The 20,133-nt window shown below is 48.7% G+C and overlaps 3 protein-coding genes across 11 annotated transcripts in view; 1 reads left to right on the forward strand and 2 right to left on the reverse strand.

Annotated features, from left to right (window-relative positions):
- Pc (pyruvate carboxylase) overlaps positions 1 to 988 on the forward strand; it is a 98,999-nt gene extending 98,011 nt beyond the window's left edge. For 6 of the 7 annotated variants that reach the window (XM_075973048.1, XM_075973044.1, XM_075973042.1 and 3 more), the window contains 2 exons: positions 17 to 157; positions 248 to 897. In XM_075973048.1, the coding sequence (XP_075829163.1) occupies positions 17 to 157; positions 248 to 496 (390 nt within the window). In that variant the 3' untranslated portion in view covers positions 497 to 897. Of the gene's footprint in view, positions 1 to 16; positions 158 to 247 lie in introns of all 7 variants that reach the window. The other variant, XM_075973043.1, reaches the window with a different exon arrangement.
- An 883-nt stretch (positions 989 to 1,871) lies between these two features.
- Positions 1,872 to 4,821, reverse strand: Rce1 (Ras converting CAAX endopeptidase 1). Of its 3 annotated transcripts, none has more exons than XM_075973054.1 (8): positions 4,611 to 4,821; positions 4,382 to 4,484; positions 4,205 to 4,288; positions 3,889 to 3,967; positions 3,227 to 3,394; positions 3,042 to 3,105; positions 2,712 to 2,795; positions 1,872 to 2,529 (listed from the first exon to the last, which is right to left on the reverse strand). In XM_075973054.1, exons 1-8 carry the CDS (start codon positions 4,793 to 4,795, stop codon positions 2,169 to 2,171), a joined length of 1,128 nt encoding a protein of 375 aa, XP_075829169.1. In that variant the 5' UTR covers positions 4,796 to 4,821; the 3' UTR covers positions 1,872 to 2,168. The 3 variants fall into 3 exon arrangements, with proteins under 3 accessions (XP_075829169.1, XP_075829167.1, XP_075829168.1); XM_075973052.1 differs by having other exon boundaries at positions 2,712 to 2,774; positions 3,034 to 3,105; XM_075973053.1 differs by having other exon boundaries at positions 2,712 to 2,774; positions 3,034 to 3,105; positions 4,205 to 4,284; positions 4,611 to 4,639.
- Positions 4,822 to 5,019: 198 nt separating this feature from the next.
- The window catches only part of Top6bl (TOP6B like initiator of meiotic double strand breaks), an 83,463-nt gene continuing 68,349 nt past the window's right edge, over positions 5,020 to 20,133 (reverse strand). Inside the window, exons 11-15 of the mRNA XM_075973051.1 lie at positions 18,172 to 18,293; positions 16,185 to 16,295; positions 11,342 to 11,440; positions 6,320 to 6,398; positions 5,020 to 5,366 (exon numbers count right to left, since the gene is read on the reverse strand). Of these exons, the coding sequence (XP_075829166.1) occupies positions 5,020 to 5,366; positions 6,320 to 6,398; positions 11,342 to 11,440; positions 16,185 to 16,295; positions 18,172 to 18,293 (758 nt within the window). The remainder of the gene's footprint in view (positions 5,367 to 6,319; positions 6,399 to 11,341; positions 11,441 to 16,184; positions 16,296 to 18,171; positions 18,294 to 20,133) is intronic.

Here is a 20,133-nt window from a genome sequence, read left to right on the forward strand (position 1 = left end):
CCTACCTTTTCTGCAGGTGGAACTGGAACGGGGCAAGACACTGCACATCAAAGCCCTGGCAGTGAGTGATCTGAACTGGGCTGGCCAGAGGCAGGTTTTCTTTGAACTCAATGGGCAACTTCGGTCCATTCTGGTTAAGGACACCCAGGCAATGAAGGTACAGTACCCTCAGGGCCAACCGGCCAACCAGGTGGCTGGGCTGGCCCTGACTTGACCTGCTGTCTCATGTCATCTGTCTTGTTTGCAGGAGATGCACTTCCATCCCAAGGCTCTGAAGGATGTGAAGGGCCAAATCGGGGCCCCTATGCCTGGGAAGGTCATAGACATCAAGGTGGCAGCAGGAGCCAAGGTGGTTAAGGGCCAACCCCTCTGTGTGCTCAGTGCCATGAAGATGGAGACTGTGGTGACTTCGCCCATGGATGGCACTATCCGTAAGGTTCACGTGACCAAGGACATGACACTGGAAGGCGATGACCTCATCCTAGAGATCGAGTGATCTTGCTTCAGAGTGGCAGCCTGGCCAACCCTACCCCAAACCTCCCAACAGAAGCTGTGCAGCCAGGGCAGGCCCAGGCCAGCCAGTACCCGAGGGCAGGAAGGCCAGGCCCTTGAGGTCCTGTCCCAGGGTACAGCACACACTACCTGCAGTGGTCCATTCCCTTCGGTCATTTGTCCTTTCCTTATGGACAGGCAGTTGCTCATGTTCTCATCTCTTGCCAAATAAGGGGCTGCTCCTATGGGAGACTACAGGTGTACAGCTGGTGGCCTTGGGACCTGGGGGAGGTGGTTTAGGGGTTCTACCTCTGGGGGTAGGGGGAAGACCTAATTCGCAGGTCCTGGGAAATTTGCTCAATAAAAGTGGCCTTCCCTTGCCCTCCACACTAGGTCATGACAGTCTACACCATCTCTAGTGCTGTCTCCAACCCAGGGCAGTGTGGGTGGGGTTCTCTCAAATTCCCATGAGATCTAGGTCAAATCTGTTTTACTTAAGAAAAAAAAAAAAAGAAAACTTCCTGGATCTCAGGAAAGTGGACGCCTGCAGCCTGTCTGCCCAGTGTTCTCAGGGTCCTGGCACCTGACTTTGGGAAGAGAACAAGTCATGGGCCTAGGCTGCATCCTCTCTGGACCCCAAGATCTAAATGTTCTATCTACCCCCTCACCTCCCTAGTGCTAGCTTCTACATAGGCTGGAGGTGAGAGGCGCTCTTCAGGGAGGCACTGGGGGAATGAGTATATACCTGTTTTCTCTCAGGCACCAGCTCTAGGGACCCAGTTTCAGGACAATCCTGAATGTGGAAGACTTAAAAGGATAAAGGGAAAAGGGCTACAGGAAAACAACCACTCTAGAGCAGGGAGCAGGGAGAAGCCGGGGGCCCTAAAGAACCTTGAGTTGCTGTGTTGCTTGGCAGAGTCCTTGCCACTCTCAGTGCTGTGACCTGAGGGACAGCAGTCCAGTAGAACCAGAAACCACTACTCCTGGGAGGCAGAGGAGCAGCCTCTGTGCTCTGGACCTACATCCCAGTGTAGAATGAGGCTCTGGAGCCACCCTCCACCAGCTCTTAGGACACAGATCAGAGCTGTGGGTCTTACTCCCTGACCTCAATAGCAAAGGCGCAGGCCCCACGATGGGCTGGGCTGGGTTCCCACCTGGTACCTGACAGGCACAGGAGCTCAGGAGAGAGTGAACCACAGCCTTGGCAGCTAAAGGCCCCACCCCATCCTCTGCTGTTGGGACCTGCTTGCCAGGCTCACCTGCCCAGGTTAGCAGTGTTCAAAGTAGCCAAGAGGAGTGTACATACTGCAGTAGTATAGTGTAGGCCTAAGTCCTCACCAAGATCCAAGTACATGGACTCCCAAAGGTTCAAGACAATGTTACCCAAGTTAAATCTCTTTAATATCCCAATACAAAGTCTTGATGCAAAAAGACAATGAGAAAACCCTGGGAAGTTGGGAGGGTTTTATAAATAAACCCACTGAGCAGCTTTCGGGGGTGGGGGGAGGGAAAGGGGAGCAAAGAGAAGCAGCAGTCCAAAGAGGGAGTGCACAGCTCCTAGGATTTCTCCCTGTCCCCTCATGTCCAGCTGCTCCTCAACCCCTCTGTCAGAGAGGCTGTACCCTTTGGATATCTGCTACTTTCTCTTGGTCCCTGGGGTTCAACTAGCTCTGGCTTCAATCCCCTACAAAAATTCCTGAGATCTCGGGGACCCCAGCCAGCCCTGCCCTTGCAGTATTCCTTGATAAGGAAGAGCTGGAGAGCCCGTCTGAGTTCACTGGAGTGTACACAAGAGTGATGGTCAGGAGCACAGTAGGGTCTCTGAGGCTCCTGTTCGTTCCAAAAGCACACAAAGGGGAAGGCTGCCGTAGAGCTTGGGGTCCGTCAGGGGCTGAAGCAGAAGCAGGAAGAGTCCCACACCAAGAGCATAGCCTGCCAGCAGTGGCCACTTCTGTGGATGCTCCAGGGCTGCACACACAGCAGGGAAGCCCATGTAGTTGCAGAAGGAGTGGCAAAGAACTGGCCCTATCAGGTGTCCTGGAGAGGGAGATGGTGTGACATGAAACGGCCCCACCACTTCTGACCCCCGTGTCATAATCTTTCAAACCTTAAAAAGCTGAGGGCCCTGGCTCAGTCTGCTTCAAGGACTGTGCTAGAAGAAACTGTCACATTCACAGTACCCCCTTCTCCCACCCTCATCTGGGGCCCCGAGGACCAACCTGTTCGGATGAAGAGGAAAGCTGTGTAAGCACCGAAGACAGCAGTGTAGGAGAACTGGAACGCTGGAGACAAGCTGCGAGTGACTACACCTGATGCCCACCCTGCTCCAGCCCTGCACATCCCACAGCCAGAGACCACCCTTTCCCCTTTGACAGTGGCTGCCCCAACATCTATGGCTGTTCTCTGTACCCCACCTCCCATGACCAGTGGTCCCCATTCAACATTTATAGCCCCGTGTTTCCAGCTCTTTCTGTAGAGTGGCTGTCAGGCATATCATAACACCCAGCCCCTAGCTGTGCCAAGCAAGCTCCCCAGGCTCACCTGCAGACAAGAAGATACTCCCCACACTGCTTTGGCGGAAACGTAGCTGCTCAATAATGTGATGAAAATGGGCTGGGAGGAAAGTGAAAACCACATCGTATTCCTCTGGCCTGCTATCTAGCTCACCCCTCACCCCAAGCCCCATTTTCAGCCCTCGTGCTGGGAACATCTTTACTGGACCAGTTAAACTCACCAACTCCAAAAAAGAGCGGGCAGGTGAACACAGCAGGGCCCAGACCTGTGCATGGCGCTAACATGGGCAGCATACAAGCCCGGAACACCAGCTCCTCTGTCAAGGGTGCAATAACTTGGTTTCGTAGCCAGCGCATGTCTGTGAGGCAGCGGGCCCAAGAGCGAGGGGCTAGGGTAAATTCAGGATAAATAATGAGTGCCTAGTTACTAAAAAGAGGGACCTTACCACCCGGGGGCCTCTCCCACAGAATTATTCTGGCCAAACTCGGGTCAGGAACCCTGAGAATCAGAATGGGGAAGGGAACAAATCTCAGCACACATAATCACAATGTCTTGAGATATAGTTGACAATGGTAAGGGAAGGGAACAGTAGATGAGGGAGTCGGTAAATTTAACCAAGGCCAGTCTGGGGAAGCCAAGGATGGAAAAGCAGGGGAAGGTGCTTCTGACCCAAATCAAGTACGGTTTTGGGTCCTGAAAGACCTCCTTGAGTATCATAAATTTACAAGGTACCCAGCAATATGATCCACTTTACTGGTGAAGAAACACACCCAAAGAGGTGACATCTCGCCTCTTCAGTCCAGGTCACAGCATCTCACTGACTCCTTTCCCCAGTGTCCTGCACTGCCTGTGCCTACCTTTTCCTCAGTCTTGAAGACTCACCCAGGACAACCTTCAGCCCATCTGTCAGGTCACACGGGCAATCCATAGAGAGCTGCATCAGTGGACCCAGGAAAAGGATCTGGAGGCAGAAAGACGGATCAAATCAAAGACTCACCACAACCCAATGACCTTGCTCACATAGTGCCCTTGGTCAGCCTCAGGACCAAGTTTCCTGAGTTCTAGGATTTCCCAGCCATGCACACCAGGGGGCTCAAGGGTCATATCACAATTCCTGTCTGCCAACCTCCAAGACTGGACACAAGGGCATTTCATTACACTAGTGAACACAGGGTAGGAAAAAGGAACCAGGACTCACCATAGTTAGCAGCAGCGGCAGCAGAGCTGCTGGGAAAATGCCCTCCAGCCTGAAGCCCATCAGGGTGAGCAGTGATGTGCCTGGCTGAGCCACAGGAAAGGGGGCATCAGTGATGTTCCCTCCCACAAAAACCTTGGATTCTTTCCCTGCTTGCCCTGTGCCCCGCCTCCTTCGCACCTGGATGCCAGTGAGTTCCCGCCAGAGTAGCACGCAGAGAGGGGACAGGCTGGAGACCACCAGGACACTGGTGAACCGCCGCTTGATGACAGCAGGGTGGTCCCTAGGAAGGATCAGTAAGTTCAGGGGGCCAGTAGCAGCCACTTGCCAATGCGGCCCCACCCCCGTACGGCCCAAGCTCCGCCCACAACCCCGCCTCGCGGATTCCGGCCGCGCGCAGCCCCCGCACCTGGGCAGCTCGCTCTTCCACACGTAGAGGCTGCCCACGTAGGAGCAGGCGAGGCTGAAGCAGGAGAACACGGACACCCAGCAGCACAGCCCCGGGCCCGGGCCGCTCAGCGCGGTTGACTCGGGCTGCCGCTCAGGCCGCGATACCGACAGTAGGCGCAGCCCGTCCCCGCCCAGCGCCGCCATCACGCCCGGACCCGTGGCGCGCGGCAGTGACGTATCCGCGTGGATGACGTCAGGAAGCGGCGCGAGCTGCCGGTGGCTCCGAGGTGCCCCTCCCCTTGCACCATAGCGAAGACTCTGTGCTTGGAGCAGCTTTATTGAACTCTAGAAGGCACGACACACGCGTCCCGGGCGCTTTGGCCCGCTGGGATCCTCAGTAGCGGACGTTTAGAACCTGCGTCCCGGACTCAGCCACTCGGACAGATTGGAGACCTCTTGCAGCCACAAGTCCTGCGGGAGCAGAGGACACAGTGGTGAGGACCCAGCGGCAGCAGCCCAGGCTGCCACCCGCCCTGCGCTCGCCGAGGTACCTCCAGGCCGCCCGCAGGGCTCGCTGCCTCTGGCGCCAGGGCTCTGCTTTGGGCCGCTCGGGTCGGCGATCCTCTGGCATTGGGGGAGGCCACAGTGGGCTCGTGGTGGCGTGCGGTGCACTCTGGAGGGCTCGGATCCCTGGCGGAGCACAGAGCTTGCGATTCTTCCCTGCCCAGGCTGGGGCTTCTCTTGAGCTTCTTGTTTTCTGCTTGCCGGCTGCTCTCTAGGAGGAGAAAAGTCCATTTCAAATCTTGCTCCCGCAGCCTTGTGCTAGTGCTGCAGTCTTGAGGCAGGGGAGCTGGGCGTGGGCATGGTTCTAAATGAGCTCTCCCACTCCATCCTTCCAGATGAAATCTTTCAACTCCTGCCTTCCATAACTACCTCCCCCCACCCGTCTTAGCTGGACTTTGATGGAGGGCATTAGTAACACCCTCCACCCCCGATTGTGTAGTATGAATTCCTAGCTCCGATTGCTTCGAGCAGAAAGCAACTCAGTCTCTCTGGTGTTGTACTAGGCAGCTGCTACAGTTGCAGCCTTTTGTTATTGATATTTAAGCAGGCTGTCACGTAACTAAGGCTGGCCTTAAACTGATCGCCCTGCTTCAGTGTCCCAAGCTCTGGGTTCACAGACATGAGTCAGCTTGCTTTAGCCAGTGGTTCTTACCCTGTCGGTCGCGACCCCTTTGCATTGAACAGCCCTGTTACAGGGGTTGCAAATCAGATATTACGATTCATAACAGAAGCAAAACTACAATTATGAAGTAGCAATGAAAGTAATTTTATGGTTGGGGGTTGCATTGCAGCATTAGGAAGGTTGAGAACTATTTTCCACATATCAGTAACGGGTTCATTTGTGGAGGGGAAGGGAGTCAAGCTCAGGGTCTTGACAAACAGGCAAGCAAGCACTCTGCCCCTCGGGTGCAAATTTACAGCGTCTTTGCCATGACATATCCCTCCTGAGCAGGTCCCTGGGGATCTCGGCCAACAAATGCACTTTCTTTAGAAAAGCTAACAATAATAAGTACATCACCCAGATTTCCAGTCCACTCAGGTAGCCCCACAATCGCTGTGGCACAACCAATCCCAGCAGGGGGCAGCATAGCCTAACTGCAGTGGTGTAGTTGAACCGCTCCCAGCCGCGGCTTTTACTTCTCTGCTTTTAGCTAAGGGCCTTACCCACATGGGACTGCTGGCCGATAGTCCCATGCCAGTCTTCGGTGCTCTGGATGGAATGCTTTTTCTCTGGAGTCAGGTGCTGTAACAATTAGAAATTCCAAGTGAGTTTGCAGAAGTCTGACTGAGCCATAGTGAGCGTGTGCCTGGTGGCTTGATTGATTTATAGGGCGTTCTTCACCTGGAACTCCCTCTTCCTCCTAGTTCATCAGCCTCTACTTGACCTCCAACTTTCAAAGCATCCTCCTTCTGTGCAACTCACGCTCTACCCTTCCCAGCAAGTCTGTTCTTCCCTGGACTTGGGATACTTGCTGACAGTGGAGTATGGCGCTGCTCATGGTTTTATGTGCATGTGTCCATCTCCCCACTCAGTCTATTTGTGAGGACCTATGTGAATTACGTGTGGAGGCCAGGAGAGGGCGTCAGGTCCCCGGGGATTGGAATTACATGTTTGTGAGCTGCCTGACGTGATTCTGGTCTGCTGCAAGAGCATGGCCCTCTTAAACACAGCCATTTCTCCAGCCCCTCTTTATGGAGTCCTGACTGTCTGGAACTTGATATGTAGACCAGGCTAGGCTCGAACTCACAGAGATCATCGTGCCTTTGCCTCCTGAGTGCTAGGATGAAAGGCGTACATCACAATGCCTGGCCATGTCTGTTTTAAAATAAATAATTTGGGGAGGGTGTGAGGAACAGGGTCTCATATATCCTAGAGCTGACCTTGAATGTTTGATCGTCTGTCTCTCTGATCATCTGTATGCATATGTAAATTATTAAATATAAAAATTAAAAAGAAATCTTTAAAAAGATGAAAAATGAGTATTTGCATAGCTCAAAAGTGCATGAAAGCTCCGGGTACAACCCCTAGCACTACATAAAATGGCATAGCACATACATGTAATCCCAGCATGCAGGAGATGAAGGCAAATGAGTATGAGTTCAAGACCATCCTCAGCTACGTAGGAAGGTAAAGGTCATATAAAGATAAAGGTCTCAGATACACAAGAGTCTGACTTAAAAGCAACAACCAAGCCCTCATCTGTGATTTCTACTCCAAAGAACACCATGGGGAGTGGGAAGTGAAACAGGAGTAGGAGAGAGTGGGCTGAGCTCAGCGGGTGCAGGGCTGGTTTTCAGTGCGGTGGAGTTTGGAAGGGGGGCACAGCACCATGAGATCCCTAGTAGCACCTTTAGAGTTGCACATTTTAAAATGACAAGTCAGCCGGGCATGGTGGTTCACACCTTTAGTCCCAGGCCTCAGGAGGCAGACACAGGCAGATCTTTGATGTGGGATTCCCCTCTGTATGCTGTTTTATTGCCAGTGGTTAATAAAAAAGCTGCTTTCGGCCAGTGGCTTAACAGAGTAAAGCCAAGGGGAAAATCTGAGCAGAGATGAAGGGAGAGAGTTGGCGGAGCTGTAGAGACGCCATGTAGTTGCAGGAGGAGAAAGACTCCCGCACGCCGGTACCATAAGCCTCATGGTAAAGTATAAAATAATAGAAATGGGTTAATTTAAGATATAAGGGCTAGCAAGCAATATACCTAAATGATTGGCCAAACAGTGTTTTAATTAATACAGTTTCTGTGTGATTATTCCGGGTCTGGGTGGCCGGGAAGAACAAGCAGCCTGTGTTTACAGATCTCTGAGTATGAGGTCAGCCTGGTCTACAGAGCAGGTTCCAGGACAGCCATGGCTACACAGGGAAACCCTGTCATGAAAGACAACAAAAAAGGTAAGTCCTACATCAGAATTACATCACAGTAAAATACACTCTATAACACACTGCTTCCCCCCTCCCCCCCAAAGACAGTCTTACTGTGTAGGCCAGGCTGGGCTCTGTCTCGCAAGTGCTAGGGTAAAGGTGTACATTTCCATACCTGGCTATGTTACAGAGCTATGCAGTTACAGTCACTGCTCAGCATTTCTGTGGCTGGTTCCACAGTCTCTCCCAATAGACCAAAATCCTCAGAGGCACATATCCTAAAAGGTGTGTGCCGCCATACCTGGTCTACATTGCTTATTAACACAAGTTCCAACTTGTGTAATTGCATTCCCAGGAACACACGAAGGACAAAGATAGCCCCCAAGAAACAGTGCCGTTTCAGTTTACTCTAGCCGGGGAAGTCTTGTGTAACAGACATGTCTGTCTTCTTTTACAAACTGGTTTTGCTGAGGGATGATCCACCCAAGACAGGTTGCATACCTGCCAATATCTGGGCTTCCAGAGAGGCAGCCTGATCCTCAAAAACACAGCTCCTTGGATTCAACACTGGAACATTCAGTTCTAGTCTGCACCCTAGGAAACCAAACCTTTCCTTAGAGAACTGCCCATTTCTCCTTAAACTATAGATGGGTTGATTCTATATTAGGTGAGTTGGCTAGTTGCCATGGAAACAAAGTGATAGGCCCACAAATAAAAGAATTTGACCTAGGACCTTGATCATGTAGTTTGTGCCTGAGGCCACTGGGTGCCGCTATTGCGCCACCAATGAGTTATCACACAGTGGCTGGTTCTAGCGGGAAGAAGGAATGACAAAGGATGGATGTGCTCTTCTTCCCTGGGCTTGTCACTCACTCCTACAAAGGCACACTGTGATCAGGCTGTGAGCCCTGTGACTAGCAAGTTTTAGGTTTTACAAATCTTTGTGGAGACTGAGGTGGAAATACAGACTAGGTATTCTGTAAACACTCCTTTCTTCTGAGATCCTTGGGTTCACCAGCCATCTGCCAAGTTAAGTGGGCTATGGATGGCCCTGAGGCTAGGACCAAACAAGGTAAAGAGGTCAGATAGATTCTTTCAGATCTCACTGGGATGTCAGAGGTCCACCAAAAGATCTCCAGAAACAGGCACTCTAGATCCTGAGGGGTCTTCCCGGGTCCTAGCGATGGCTCATGCTGTATTCTCCTGGGCTGTGCTACACTGGACGGTGCCCCTTCCCCCGCTTCCCCACGTATCCGGGCCCTAACACCAAGCACCTCTGAGTGTGAGATTTGGAAAAGGGGTTGTGGCAGATACAATCATGCTGGATTCAGGGCAAGCCCTCCCAAAGCTGAGAAACAGGTAGGAAAAGGCTAGGTGAAGATGGATGGGGGCAAAAGCTGGAGTTATGTAAACCACAAATTAGGAAGTCAGAGAGGCAGGATGGACTCTGCCAGGGCCTCTGAAGGAAGCACAGATCTGCTTACACCTTGATTTTAGATGCCTGGCTTCCAAAACTGACAGGATAAATGATGAGTCTGTCTGTCTGTCTGTCTGTCTGTCTATCTATCTATCTATTGCTTTGTTTTGGTTTTTGGAGACATTTTCTCTGTAGCTTTGGAGCCTGTCTTGGAACTCGCTCTGTAGACCAGGCTGGCCTTGAACTCACTGAGATTCGTGTGCCTCTGCCTCTGAGTGCTGGGATTAAAGGTGTACGCCACCACTGCCCGGCATAAATAATGGTTTTTTTTTTTTTTTGGTTTTTCGAGACAGGGTTTCTCTGTGGCTTTGGAGCCTGTCCTGGAACTAACTCTGTAGACCAGGCTGGTCTCGAACTCACAGAGATCCGCCTGCCTCTGCCTCCCAAGTGCTGGGATTAAAGGCGTGCGCCACCATGGCCCGGCTCATAAATAATGTTTTAAGTTGTGTGTTTCTGGTAATGTCTTAGAGCATCTCTAGGGAACTAATATAGCAGTTGTGAGCTTTACTTGCTGAGGTGCAGTCATCAGCTCTCCAGCCCAGTGGAAAGCAGGGAGGTTTCGCAGTGAGCCAACTGAGGGCTGCAGACAAGTATGACGGAAGTTGTGACAGGCGCAGTGGCGTGGGCTGCCAGCCTCCCTGAAGAGAAGGGCAAATCCAAAAACTTCCCTATCCAATCAGGTAGACCAGGGACAAAGGGAGAACGGGTGCGGAGGGCGTACTGAAGGTCTGCTAAAGTCACTCTAGGAAATGGATGGTGAGACACCGTGTGGGAGCTGGAGATGCCTCTGAGTGCTGGGATCTGGTGGCACACAACTTTAATCTCAGCACTCAAGAAGCAAGGCAGACAGGTCTCTATGAATTTAGCATCAGTCTGATCTACATAGAGTTCAAGGACAGCCAAGGCTATATATTAAGACCCTGTTCTCAAAAACATTTTTATTTTGCTTTCCATTTCTCAGGAATGACCGCTCTGTTTATTGCCTGACATCAAGTAACCATCTTGACACCAATCCCTCCCTCCCTCCTTCCCTTCCTCTTTCCCAGAAGCCATGGTGTAATGATTTAATCTTTAGTCTTTTGCTTATTTAATTAATAATTTAGTTTTTTTTTAATGTCAAGAGAACCAGAGACTGGTGTGATGGCACACACCTTTAATCCCAGGAGGCAGAGGCAGGCAGATCTCTGAGTTCAAGTCTAGTCTGATCCTACAAAGGGAGTTCCAGGACAGCCAGGGCTATAAAGAGAGACCTGTTCTGAAAAACTAAAAGGGTAGGGGGAGGGAAGGAGGGAGGGAGGGAGAGAGGGAGGAAAGGAGGGAGGGAGGGAGAGTAGGCGAACCAGAAAGGTGGGCTTTAGTTGAACAACTTACTCCCAGCTATTCCTGGAATCTGAAGGCATACAGAATTTTTTAGGCAAGATCTCCCCTTGTGAGAGGACACAGTCACCAAATGTGCTGGAGTAGAAACCTCCACTGAGAACTCTGGGCCTCCAGCACCCAGAGGGTGAACTGCTAACGGTAGATTTTTATGAGACACAAGCCTCACAACAGTAATTTTAGGCATGCATTATTATTATTTTACTGGCATCAAAACCAAAGCTCGGCAAGGTTAAATCATATCTCTAACGATGCCAACAATGACCCAGTGGTAGAAATGGAACCCAGTGTCCGGCCATGCTCTCGGCTTCTACAAAGCACTTGGTTCTGTGACGTTTCTTGGGCCAGGCATCTTTGCTGAAAGGCCAGCCGTACCACCTGAAGCATTTGTACTCACCCACCCTGAATTAAGGGTTCCCACATCAGAATGGGAGATTTCCACTAAAATACTATTATCGTCACACTTACCTGTTCTGTGTCACATGAGCAGTGGTGCAGAAGTCGGTGCTGGGTGGTATCATAAAATAATCTGTGCAGTTTGGTCCCAAATTCCTGTGTGTCAGCTGCCTGAAATTCACGAGACAGAGAAGGCTGAATTCACCACTGGAACCAGAGGGGGAGCTGCAGAGCCTGAGGAAGACAAGATACAACCTTCTCTGCTGTATTTACGGATTTGTCTCTATGGGTGCTCGGTATGTGGCTCCCATATGTCTTCCCACCTAAGCAAGATCTTCAACCAAGGTTTTTGTCTGCAGCAGATATCCCAGAAATCCCTCTGTCTCATGTTTGGGTTGTAAAAGATTCTCTTCCCTAAAATGAGCGAGAAAGAAGTGATTCCCACTGATGCCGTGGGATTCCTCAGCGAGACTAAGAAAGAGGTAGGAAGTCTTCCTCAGATAGGCCTTCTAGAGAAAAGAGCCAGAGAATGCAGTCTGTATCTTGGGCATACGGATCAGCCTTTGCTGCTTCAGTGCTGGACCGTGGGGTGTCAGAATCAAAGACCACGAGGAATCACCTGAAACCATGCATTAATTTAAAAAAAGATTTACTTTATGTGTATGCTTGTATGTTTGTAAGTCATGTGTGCGCAGGATCCTGTGGAGGCTAGAAGAGGCGTCAAACCCCCTGGGGCTGTTGTGAGCCACCTGATGTGGGTACTTAGAACTAAACTTGGGTCCTCTGGAAAGACAGCAAGTTCTCTTATAACAGCTGAGCCATTTCTCTGGCCCCCAACACATTCATTTCATATACAAGAAACTGAAATTCAAAAAGAAGTGACCCATTCAAGATCAGGTAGGACAAAAGCCAGGGCCACTTCTTTTTACCCCATCAACTACATGACCAAAGATGAAGTCATGACTTAAAGGCACTTGCTTATAAAGACATCATTCTTTATGCCAATAGTTCAAAGCACTTTATTCTATGAATAATTTTTGATAAAACAAGATATCACAGAGTGTTAACTGAGACACTATATACAGCAATAAAACTTACCAACTTAGAAGACTAGGTGATTAAATTAAGTAACAAAGTACACTATTGACTAAAGCAAATTCTAACCCTGTTGAAATTGATGAAATGCCATTATATATATAAAAATATAGTTCCTTGGTTTTTACTATACGATATGAGATGTACAAAAATTAAAATTATAGTGATAGAAATTAGTACTAAAGTTTGTCTATGTGTTATATTATCTTCTAAGAAAAAAGGGGCACATGAAAATAAAGAAACAGCCAGACCTGGGAAGCAGAGGTAGGTGGAGCTCCGTGAGTTCAATACCAGCCTCATCTACACAGCATTCCCAAGCAGCCAAAGACTGTCTGGAGGGGAAGCAGCAGCAACAGCTAGGGAATCCCAGTTCCTCACCCTGTGACCCCGGGGGAAGAAAGGTGGCTGACACAGAGTCCATTTTGCATACAGTATTTTCAGTCTCAGTTTCTTCAGGCACTACTATGAATTTTCACAGACTAAGGCTTATGAGCGCTCCACATTTCTTTCTCATAGTTTTGGTTATCTGAGATCAGGGTGTGCAGCAATGATGGCTAATGTTAATTGTCACCTTGACCACATTTAGAATCACCTGGACGGAAGGCCTCTGGACAGGCCAATGATTGCTCTGATTATGTTAACTGATGTGGGAAGACCCTCTTATGTAGCGAGCTGCGTGGTGTCACACCTGATGGAGATGTATAATCAACTCCTGAGATGGCTAAGGCCTGACCTATGCTATGATCACGCAATGATCATCAGCTGTTTGCATATGCGTGAACCTATGGGCAATGCCCACCTGGCAATCCGGGATTGGCAGCCCGTGCCTACTTAAGGGCTGGGAGAGGTTTGCCTGAGGAGAGAGGTCAAAGAAAGAGGAAAGAGAGAGGAGAGAGAGAGAGGAGGGAGAAGAAGAGAGGAGAGAGAGAGGGAGAGAGAGTGAAAGTGAATAAAGTCCTGGAATAAACTGCAGTGAGAAGAGCTCCGGTGGTCGTGTCATTCCTTGCGGGTCGAGGTAGAGACGTGACACTCTTAATTGTAGGTGGAACTGTTGGTTCCCAGGCAGATCATGAACTGATCTGAGTACTGGCATGCACACACACATTCATGGCTCTGTGTCAAAACACCATGGCTAAAGCAACTTGGGGAAGAAATAGTCTATTTTATCTTGGTAGGAACTCAAGGCAGAAACTGAAGCAGAAGCCATGGAGGAACACTTGCTTTCCATGGCTTGCTTAGCCCACTTTCTTCTGTACCCCAGGATCACCGTCCAAGGATAGCACCATTCTTACCACAGTAATCATTAGTCAAGAAAATGCCCCTCAGGCTTGCCTACAGAGCTGGTCATTTTCTCAGTTGAGGTTCCCTCCTCTCTGATGACTCTGCCTTCTGTTAAGGTGACTAAACACTAGCTGGCACACTGCTATCCTACCAAACACTAGCTGGCACACCGCTATTCTACCAAACACTAGCTGGCACACCGCTATCCTGACCAAACACTAGCCGGCACACTGCTATCCTACCAAACACTAGCCGGCACACCGCTATTCTCACGACAGATGAGACTTTGGTTAAGTCTTTGTTTTAGTTTTGGCATGTGGCGCTAAGTGCTGAGTTTTACAGCCTGAATGGTACTTCCGCCATGGAGTCAGTTGTGCTAAGGTCAAGGGGTCCCTCTCAGAGAACAAAACCGCCAGCTGAAGAGCACAGCCTCAAGAGCTTTGATCCCAGTACTTGGGAGGGAGAATCAGGAGGATCTCTGTGATTTCAAGGCCATCCTGGTCTACATAGTAAGTTCCAAGACACCAGGACTTTTTACATAGAAAAACCCTGTTTCAAAAAGAAAACCATTTGCTTTGTGTGTGTGCACGCGTGCATGTACAAGTGCACGCATGTACATGCACAACCACAGAGTGCACATGTGGAGATCAGACGACAACTTCCAAGTGTAGCACAAGTTCTAATTGTTCTTATAAAAAAAAAACCTGGGGAAAAAAAAAAACCTGGGGTCAAATATTAGGGGGTGAAAGCTGAGAGATCAGAGAAGCAGAGCAGTCAGCCACTAGGGAGACCTTTTATCTCTACTGAATCCTAAGACCAAAAGGGCGAACCTGTCCTCAGACTGTGTCCTCTGCTTCAGACTGAGTCTCCAGACTGCACTGCTCTTGTCTCTTCCTGCCTTATATTCCTCTCTCCACTCAACCTTCCTGCCTCCACCTCCCTAGTGCTGGGAATAAAGGCATGGTACTCCCAAGTACTGGGATTAAAGGTGTGTACCATCACCGCCTGGCCTCTAGTGGTTTAGCTCTGCACTCTGATCTTCAGGCAAGCTTCTTTGTTAATACACAAACAAAATAATGTAGTGACATCCAAGAGTGATTTTTTTCAACTATGTGGGCTCCAGGGATCAAACTCAGTTGTGATCAAGTTTGAAAGCAAGCACTTTTACCTGAGATATCTTGACAGTTCCAAAAACTTGAGCTGCCAAGTGGTAGTGGCACACGCCTTTAATCCCAGTAATCAGAGAGGCAGAGGAGAAACGTCTCTGTGAGTTTGAGGCCAGCCTGATCTACAGAATGAGTTCCAGGACAGCCAAGACTACACAGAGAAATGGTGACCCCCCCCAAAAATGTATCTTGAGCTAGGTATGGTAGCCTAAGACCAGCATGTATGATATAAACATTCAGATTATAGCATGCATTTAGCCCCTAGCCCATGAGGGGCTCTTATTTTCCCCAAACTATTAAACAAGTTTCAGAGAAGTTATATATAGGCCCAACTCCACGTAGCAAGTAACAAGTCAAGAATTGACTGACCCCCAAGCTCTGATGTCAAATTACATTGCACCCTGTTCTGTTCACATACACGGCGCTGTGTCTGCCTAGTTGTTTCTAGTGTATTGTGTCACCATGAGGTCGTGATGTCATCTTCAACAAGGAGCTGGGAATCAAGGATCTAATTCTAGCTCTCTGAGCAAGTTGTGTGATATAAAAGAAGCATAACTCTTAAATAACTTTTCTCATTTATAAAAATGGTATATATACTGCTATCCTTCAACAAATTGTTTTTTTAATTAATTATTCTTTGAGACAGGGTTTCTCTGTGTAGCCTTTGCTGTCCTAGAACTGGTTCTCTAGACCACTTGAACTCAGATCTGCCTGCCTCTGCCTTCCAAATGCTAGGACTAAAGGTGTATGGCATGTTATGTGCACCATGTGCATGCCTGGGGCCTAGAGCCAGAAGAGGGTATCAGATGCCCTGAAACTGGAGTTACAGATAGTGATGAGCTACCATATGGGAGCTAGGCATTGAACCCAGGTCTTCTGGGAGAGCAGTTCTTTTTTTATTTTGGTTTTTCAAGGCAAATAGCCTGGCTGTCCTGGATCAAGCTGGCCTCAGACCCACCTGCCTCTGCCTCCTGAGTGCTGGAATCAAAGGCGTGTACCGCCACTGCCTGGTGGGAGAGCACCTCCTAACTGCGGAGCCATCTCTCCAACCCCAACAAATACTTCTTCTTCTTTTTCTTTTTTTTTGTTTTTTCGAGACAGGGTTTTTCTGTGGCTTTGGAGCCTGTCCTGGAACTAGCTCTGTAGACCAGGCAGGTCTTGAACTCACAGAGATCCGCCTGCCTCTGCCTCCCGAGTGCTGGGATTAAAGGCGTGCGCCACCATCGCCCGGCCTCAACAAATACTTCTGAAAACACTCAAAGCTGGCACTAAGTAGACTAACATAAAGGTGTTTCTCCCAGCACTGTATGGGTTGTAGGCATGCTGCAGAGTGTCACTCAGCGTGGTCTGTGATCCCACCTCCATCTGCTAACCTCAAGAGCCCGGAGGCATGTGTTCCTGAAGCTGCTGCAGGTGCTTCCAGTCAGCACACTCGTGATGGCATTCACAGCCACAGAGAGGGAGCCCTGCAGTCTCTGATGAGCCTGGAGTAAGAAGGAAACCATATTAGTCCCAAAGCACTGGTTCTAGAATGCCAAAGGGGAAAGGCTCCAGGCAAGGCAGAACAGCAGCAGTTCCACCAACAACACTCAATAAGATGATGGTGCTGTTTCCTTAAAGCATTCTCTTCTTCCAGAGATGGCGTAATGATGTAACATACTAAGAAAAGACAGTAAGACACTGTGTAGGGATGGGAATGGGGCTCAGTTGATGGAATGCTGGCCAAGCATGTACGAGACCCTGAACCAGCACAGAATAAACCAGGTATTTTAATAAAACAGGTCTGGAAGCACGTACCTGTAATCCCTGACCAGGAAGTGGAGGCAGGAGGAGCAGAAAGAAGGTCAAGGTCACTTTCCAGTAAGAGTTTGAGTTAGCCTAGGCTGTGTCAGTCCTTGTTTCTCAAACAAACAGAACAGTAAAACATATTTGGCACTAGAGACATGGCTCAGCAGTTATGAGCAAATACTGCTATTGCAGAGGTTTGGTTCCCAGCACCCATGTCAGACAGCTCACAGCCACCTAGCTTCAGTGCCCTCCGCACACACACACAAGCACATAATAAAAATATTTTATTGTTTGTATGTTTGTTTCTATGTACTATGACAGGGCCTCACTGGCTAGGAACTCACTTTATGTACCAGACTGTCCTTGACTTCTGAGATTCACTTGTCTCCACCTCCTGAGATCTGGGATTAAAGGTGTTTGCACACCCAGCTTTTATTTATTTTATGTGTTTGAGTGTTTCTGCTTTAAGATTTTTGTATCATGTGTGTGCCTGGTGCCAGCAGAGGGCAGAAGAGGGCAACAGATGCCCTGGAACTGGAGTTATAGAGACAGTTGTTGCTGCCTTGTGGGTGCTGGGAATGAAACCAGGTCCTCTGGAAGAACAGCCATGCTCTTAACTGCCGAGCCATCTCTCCAGCTCTAAAAACAAATCTTTTTTTAAAAGCAAACAAAATAAAACAAATATTTAATTTTTTGTTTTAAATGCATTATTGTTTGAGTGCATGATGTATGGGTCTGCACACGTCACAGTACACGCGTGGGGGTCGCTGAGTTGGTTCTCTCACGCCACCTTTATATGAGTCCCTGCAATCAAATCCAGTTGGTCAGGTTGTGTGGCAAGTGATTTGACAGCTGAGCGTTTCTCGGCCCCTAACTCTGTGGCAGGGTCTCATACTATAGCCTAGGCTGCCCATAACTCATTCTATAACTCAGGCTGGCCTTACACTTCAGTCATCCTGCCTCAACCTTCCAAGTGCTGTGGTCACATAAGGAAACGATCAGACCCAGCTCTAATGTTGTTTTATTATTTTTAGTTTTAAGCTTTGCTCTTCAGTTGACAGTTTTTTTTCTACAAGGAAGTTGGAAATGTATTACCAAAAGCACACAGATTGGAAGAATTCAGTCTGGGCAGAAGCAAGTGTGACATTATGAAAGAACAGGGAAAATGAGGGAAGAGGTAAGGTTTATTGAAATATCAGCTCCAGAGAATTTGTGGGATCAAGATGCACAGATAAGAAGAGGTATGGCTGGACCATGGTGGTGTATGCTGATAATCCTAGCACTTGGGAGGCAGACCTCTGACTTTGAGGCCAGCCCAGTCTACAGAGTAAGTTCTAAGACAGCCAGGACTACATGGAGATACCCTGTCTTGGAAGAAAAAAAAAAGAGGTTTGGCAGCCATGCTATTTGTTTTGTTGCTGTTACCTCTGCAGCTGCTCCAGCACAAACTGGCTGCGTGGCCTAAGTGAAAGCTTAAGTCCCTGTCCAATTGCAGCACTGGGACCTCACCAAGGTGGCAGAATGGAGGGCACATCGAGGGAGCCTGTGAACTCCCAGGTTGTAATTTATTACCTGGGCAGCCTGGTGATACCGCTCCAAGACCTGGTCCACAGCTGACTGGATGGACTCGTGCACGGTGCTGCGGCTCTCTGAGAGGATGGCACTGAGATGAGCTGTGAGCAAAGTGTGGAGTCCTAAGAGGATGGACGACAATGGTGGGAGCCATGAGTGAGGGCGCACTTTCAGGACTTCTGTCCACGAGCCCTGTGTCGGGGCTGGGGCTGGGGCTGTGCTCCCGAAGAAGCTACTTCCACTTCTCCACCCCGATTTTTAGAGAAAGCCCCTCTGAAGCCCCACTGGCAAATGAAAGCAAGCTTAGGAAAATTAAATGAGTCACATTGTTTTTGAAAAAAATAAATGCTTAATCCATGCTACGAACAATGATAGTGGTACCTTCCAAAGGAAAAGGAAGCCTCTTAGGAGTGTCTAACCTCTTCCATTCCTACTTGAGCATCACTGTTAAGTGAGCCTCCAGTTGTCTGCAGGGTGTCATTTCTTTCCAATGTTCTGTGCTAAAGGAAAGGCTAAAACTTACAGAAATTACCCTGGGAATTGTGAATGTCAGACCGTTTAAGATGGGGTGAGATGTTTAAGATGTTTAAGGTGTTACTCGGTTGGTAGAGTGCTTGCCTAGCATGTAAATAGCCCTAGGTTTGATTTCCACACACTTCTAATCCAGCACTTGGGAGATGGAGGCAGGAGGATAAGGAGTTCCAGGGCATCCTCAGATATACAGTGAGTTTGAGGCTGCCTGGGGACATACAAGTTCCTGTCTCAAACTAATTAAAATACGCAAAATGGGGGTGATCTCAGATGAAGTAACCTCTGCTTAGCATCACTCAGAAACTGCCATGTGGGGCTGGAGATGTGGCTCAGCAGGTGAGGGCACTTGCTCTGGCAGAGACCAGGTTTGATTCCCATCACCTACATGGTGACTCACAACTGTCTGTAACTCTAGTTCCAGGGGACTTGATCTGAGGATGCTAAGCATCCAGGTGGCAGATATACATACACCTAGGTGAAGAATTCACACATAGATATCACACACGCACATTTTTAAAAGGTAAGAGTTGGGGCTGGAGAGATGGCTCAGAGGTTAAGAGCAATGGCTGCTCTTCCAGAGGTCATGAGTTCAATTCCCAGCAACCACATGGTGGCTCACAGCCATCTGTACTGAGATCTGGCACCCTGCTCTGGCGTGCGGGCATACATCAAGGCAGAATGTTGTATACATAATAAATAAATAAATCTTAAAAAAAAATAAAAGGTAAGAGTTGGAACACTTCTTATCATGGAACATCCCAATGCTCTCCAGAGAGAGAAATTATATATGGACTTAAAAGGAATCTGGAACTAGAAGTAAGAGAGCATAGATTTGAGGTTATTTTTTTATTTTTATCACCAGCTAGTGATGAGGTAACTTCACTCTTCCCACTTCAGTGCAGAAAATGTTTTTCTTATGTGTTCTCTCAGATATGTTGTCTAGATAAACTGGGATCATGTAAAATGAAGTATTCTGAAACACACACGCAATGTTCAAAGGGGAGTACTGCTGTTGCCATGGTGATGGAGCATGCAGATTCTATTTTATATACTCTGGACCCAAGAAGAACCCAAGAAATGAGAAGTTTTTGAAGGCAGACATTTAATTAAAAACAAAACAAAACAAAATTATTCCTAAAACTGCTCCTACCACCAGATGCTTTTGGCACTGTGGCAAAATAAGGAGTTAATCATAGAAGTTACCATGACAAGGTGGGCGGGAGGCCAGCCGACTGATTTTTTTTTAAAGACACACGAACACAGACTAATTCTGCACAATCTGTTTCCTAGCACACAGAGCTCTGGAGAAGGAAGGATGGGGAAAGACAGGGCAAACTTTAGCCTTGCTGTCCCTCGTTGTATCTCCTTCAGAGGCCTAAACAAGGAGGGTTTTGTTTTGGTTACTTTGAAGGAGTTTTAAAAAAATTATTA

The sequence above is a fragment of the Microtus pennsylvanicus genome, chromosome 5 (genome assembly GCF_037038515.1).
Source record: "Microtus pennsylvanicus isolate mMicPen1 chromosome 5, mMicPen1.hap1, whole genome shotgun sequence".
Lineage (NCBI taxonomy): Eukaryota > Metazoa > Chordata > Mammalia > Rodentia > Cricetidae > Microtus > Microtus pennsylvanicus.

Excerpts from the sequence above, each read along its gene's own strand:
- Rce1 (XM_075973054.1), bottom strand. The coding sequence starts at position 4,795 with ATGGCGGCGCTGGGCGGGGACGGGCTGCGCCTACTGTCGGTATCGCGG. Across the intron at positions 4,289-4,381 it reads GGGAACTCACTGGCATCCAG|CCAGGCACATCACTGCTCAC; the intron begins GTGCGAAGGAGG and ends CCTGTGGCTCAG. Across the intron at positions 2,530-2,711 it reads TTTCCTCTTCATCCGAACAG|GACACCTGATAGGGCCAGTT; the intron begins GTTGGTCCTCGG and ends CTCCCTCTCCAG.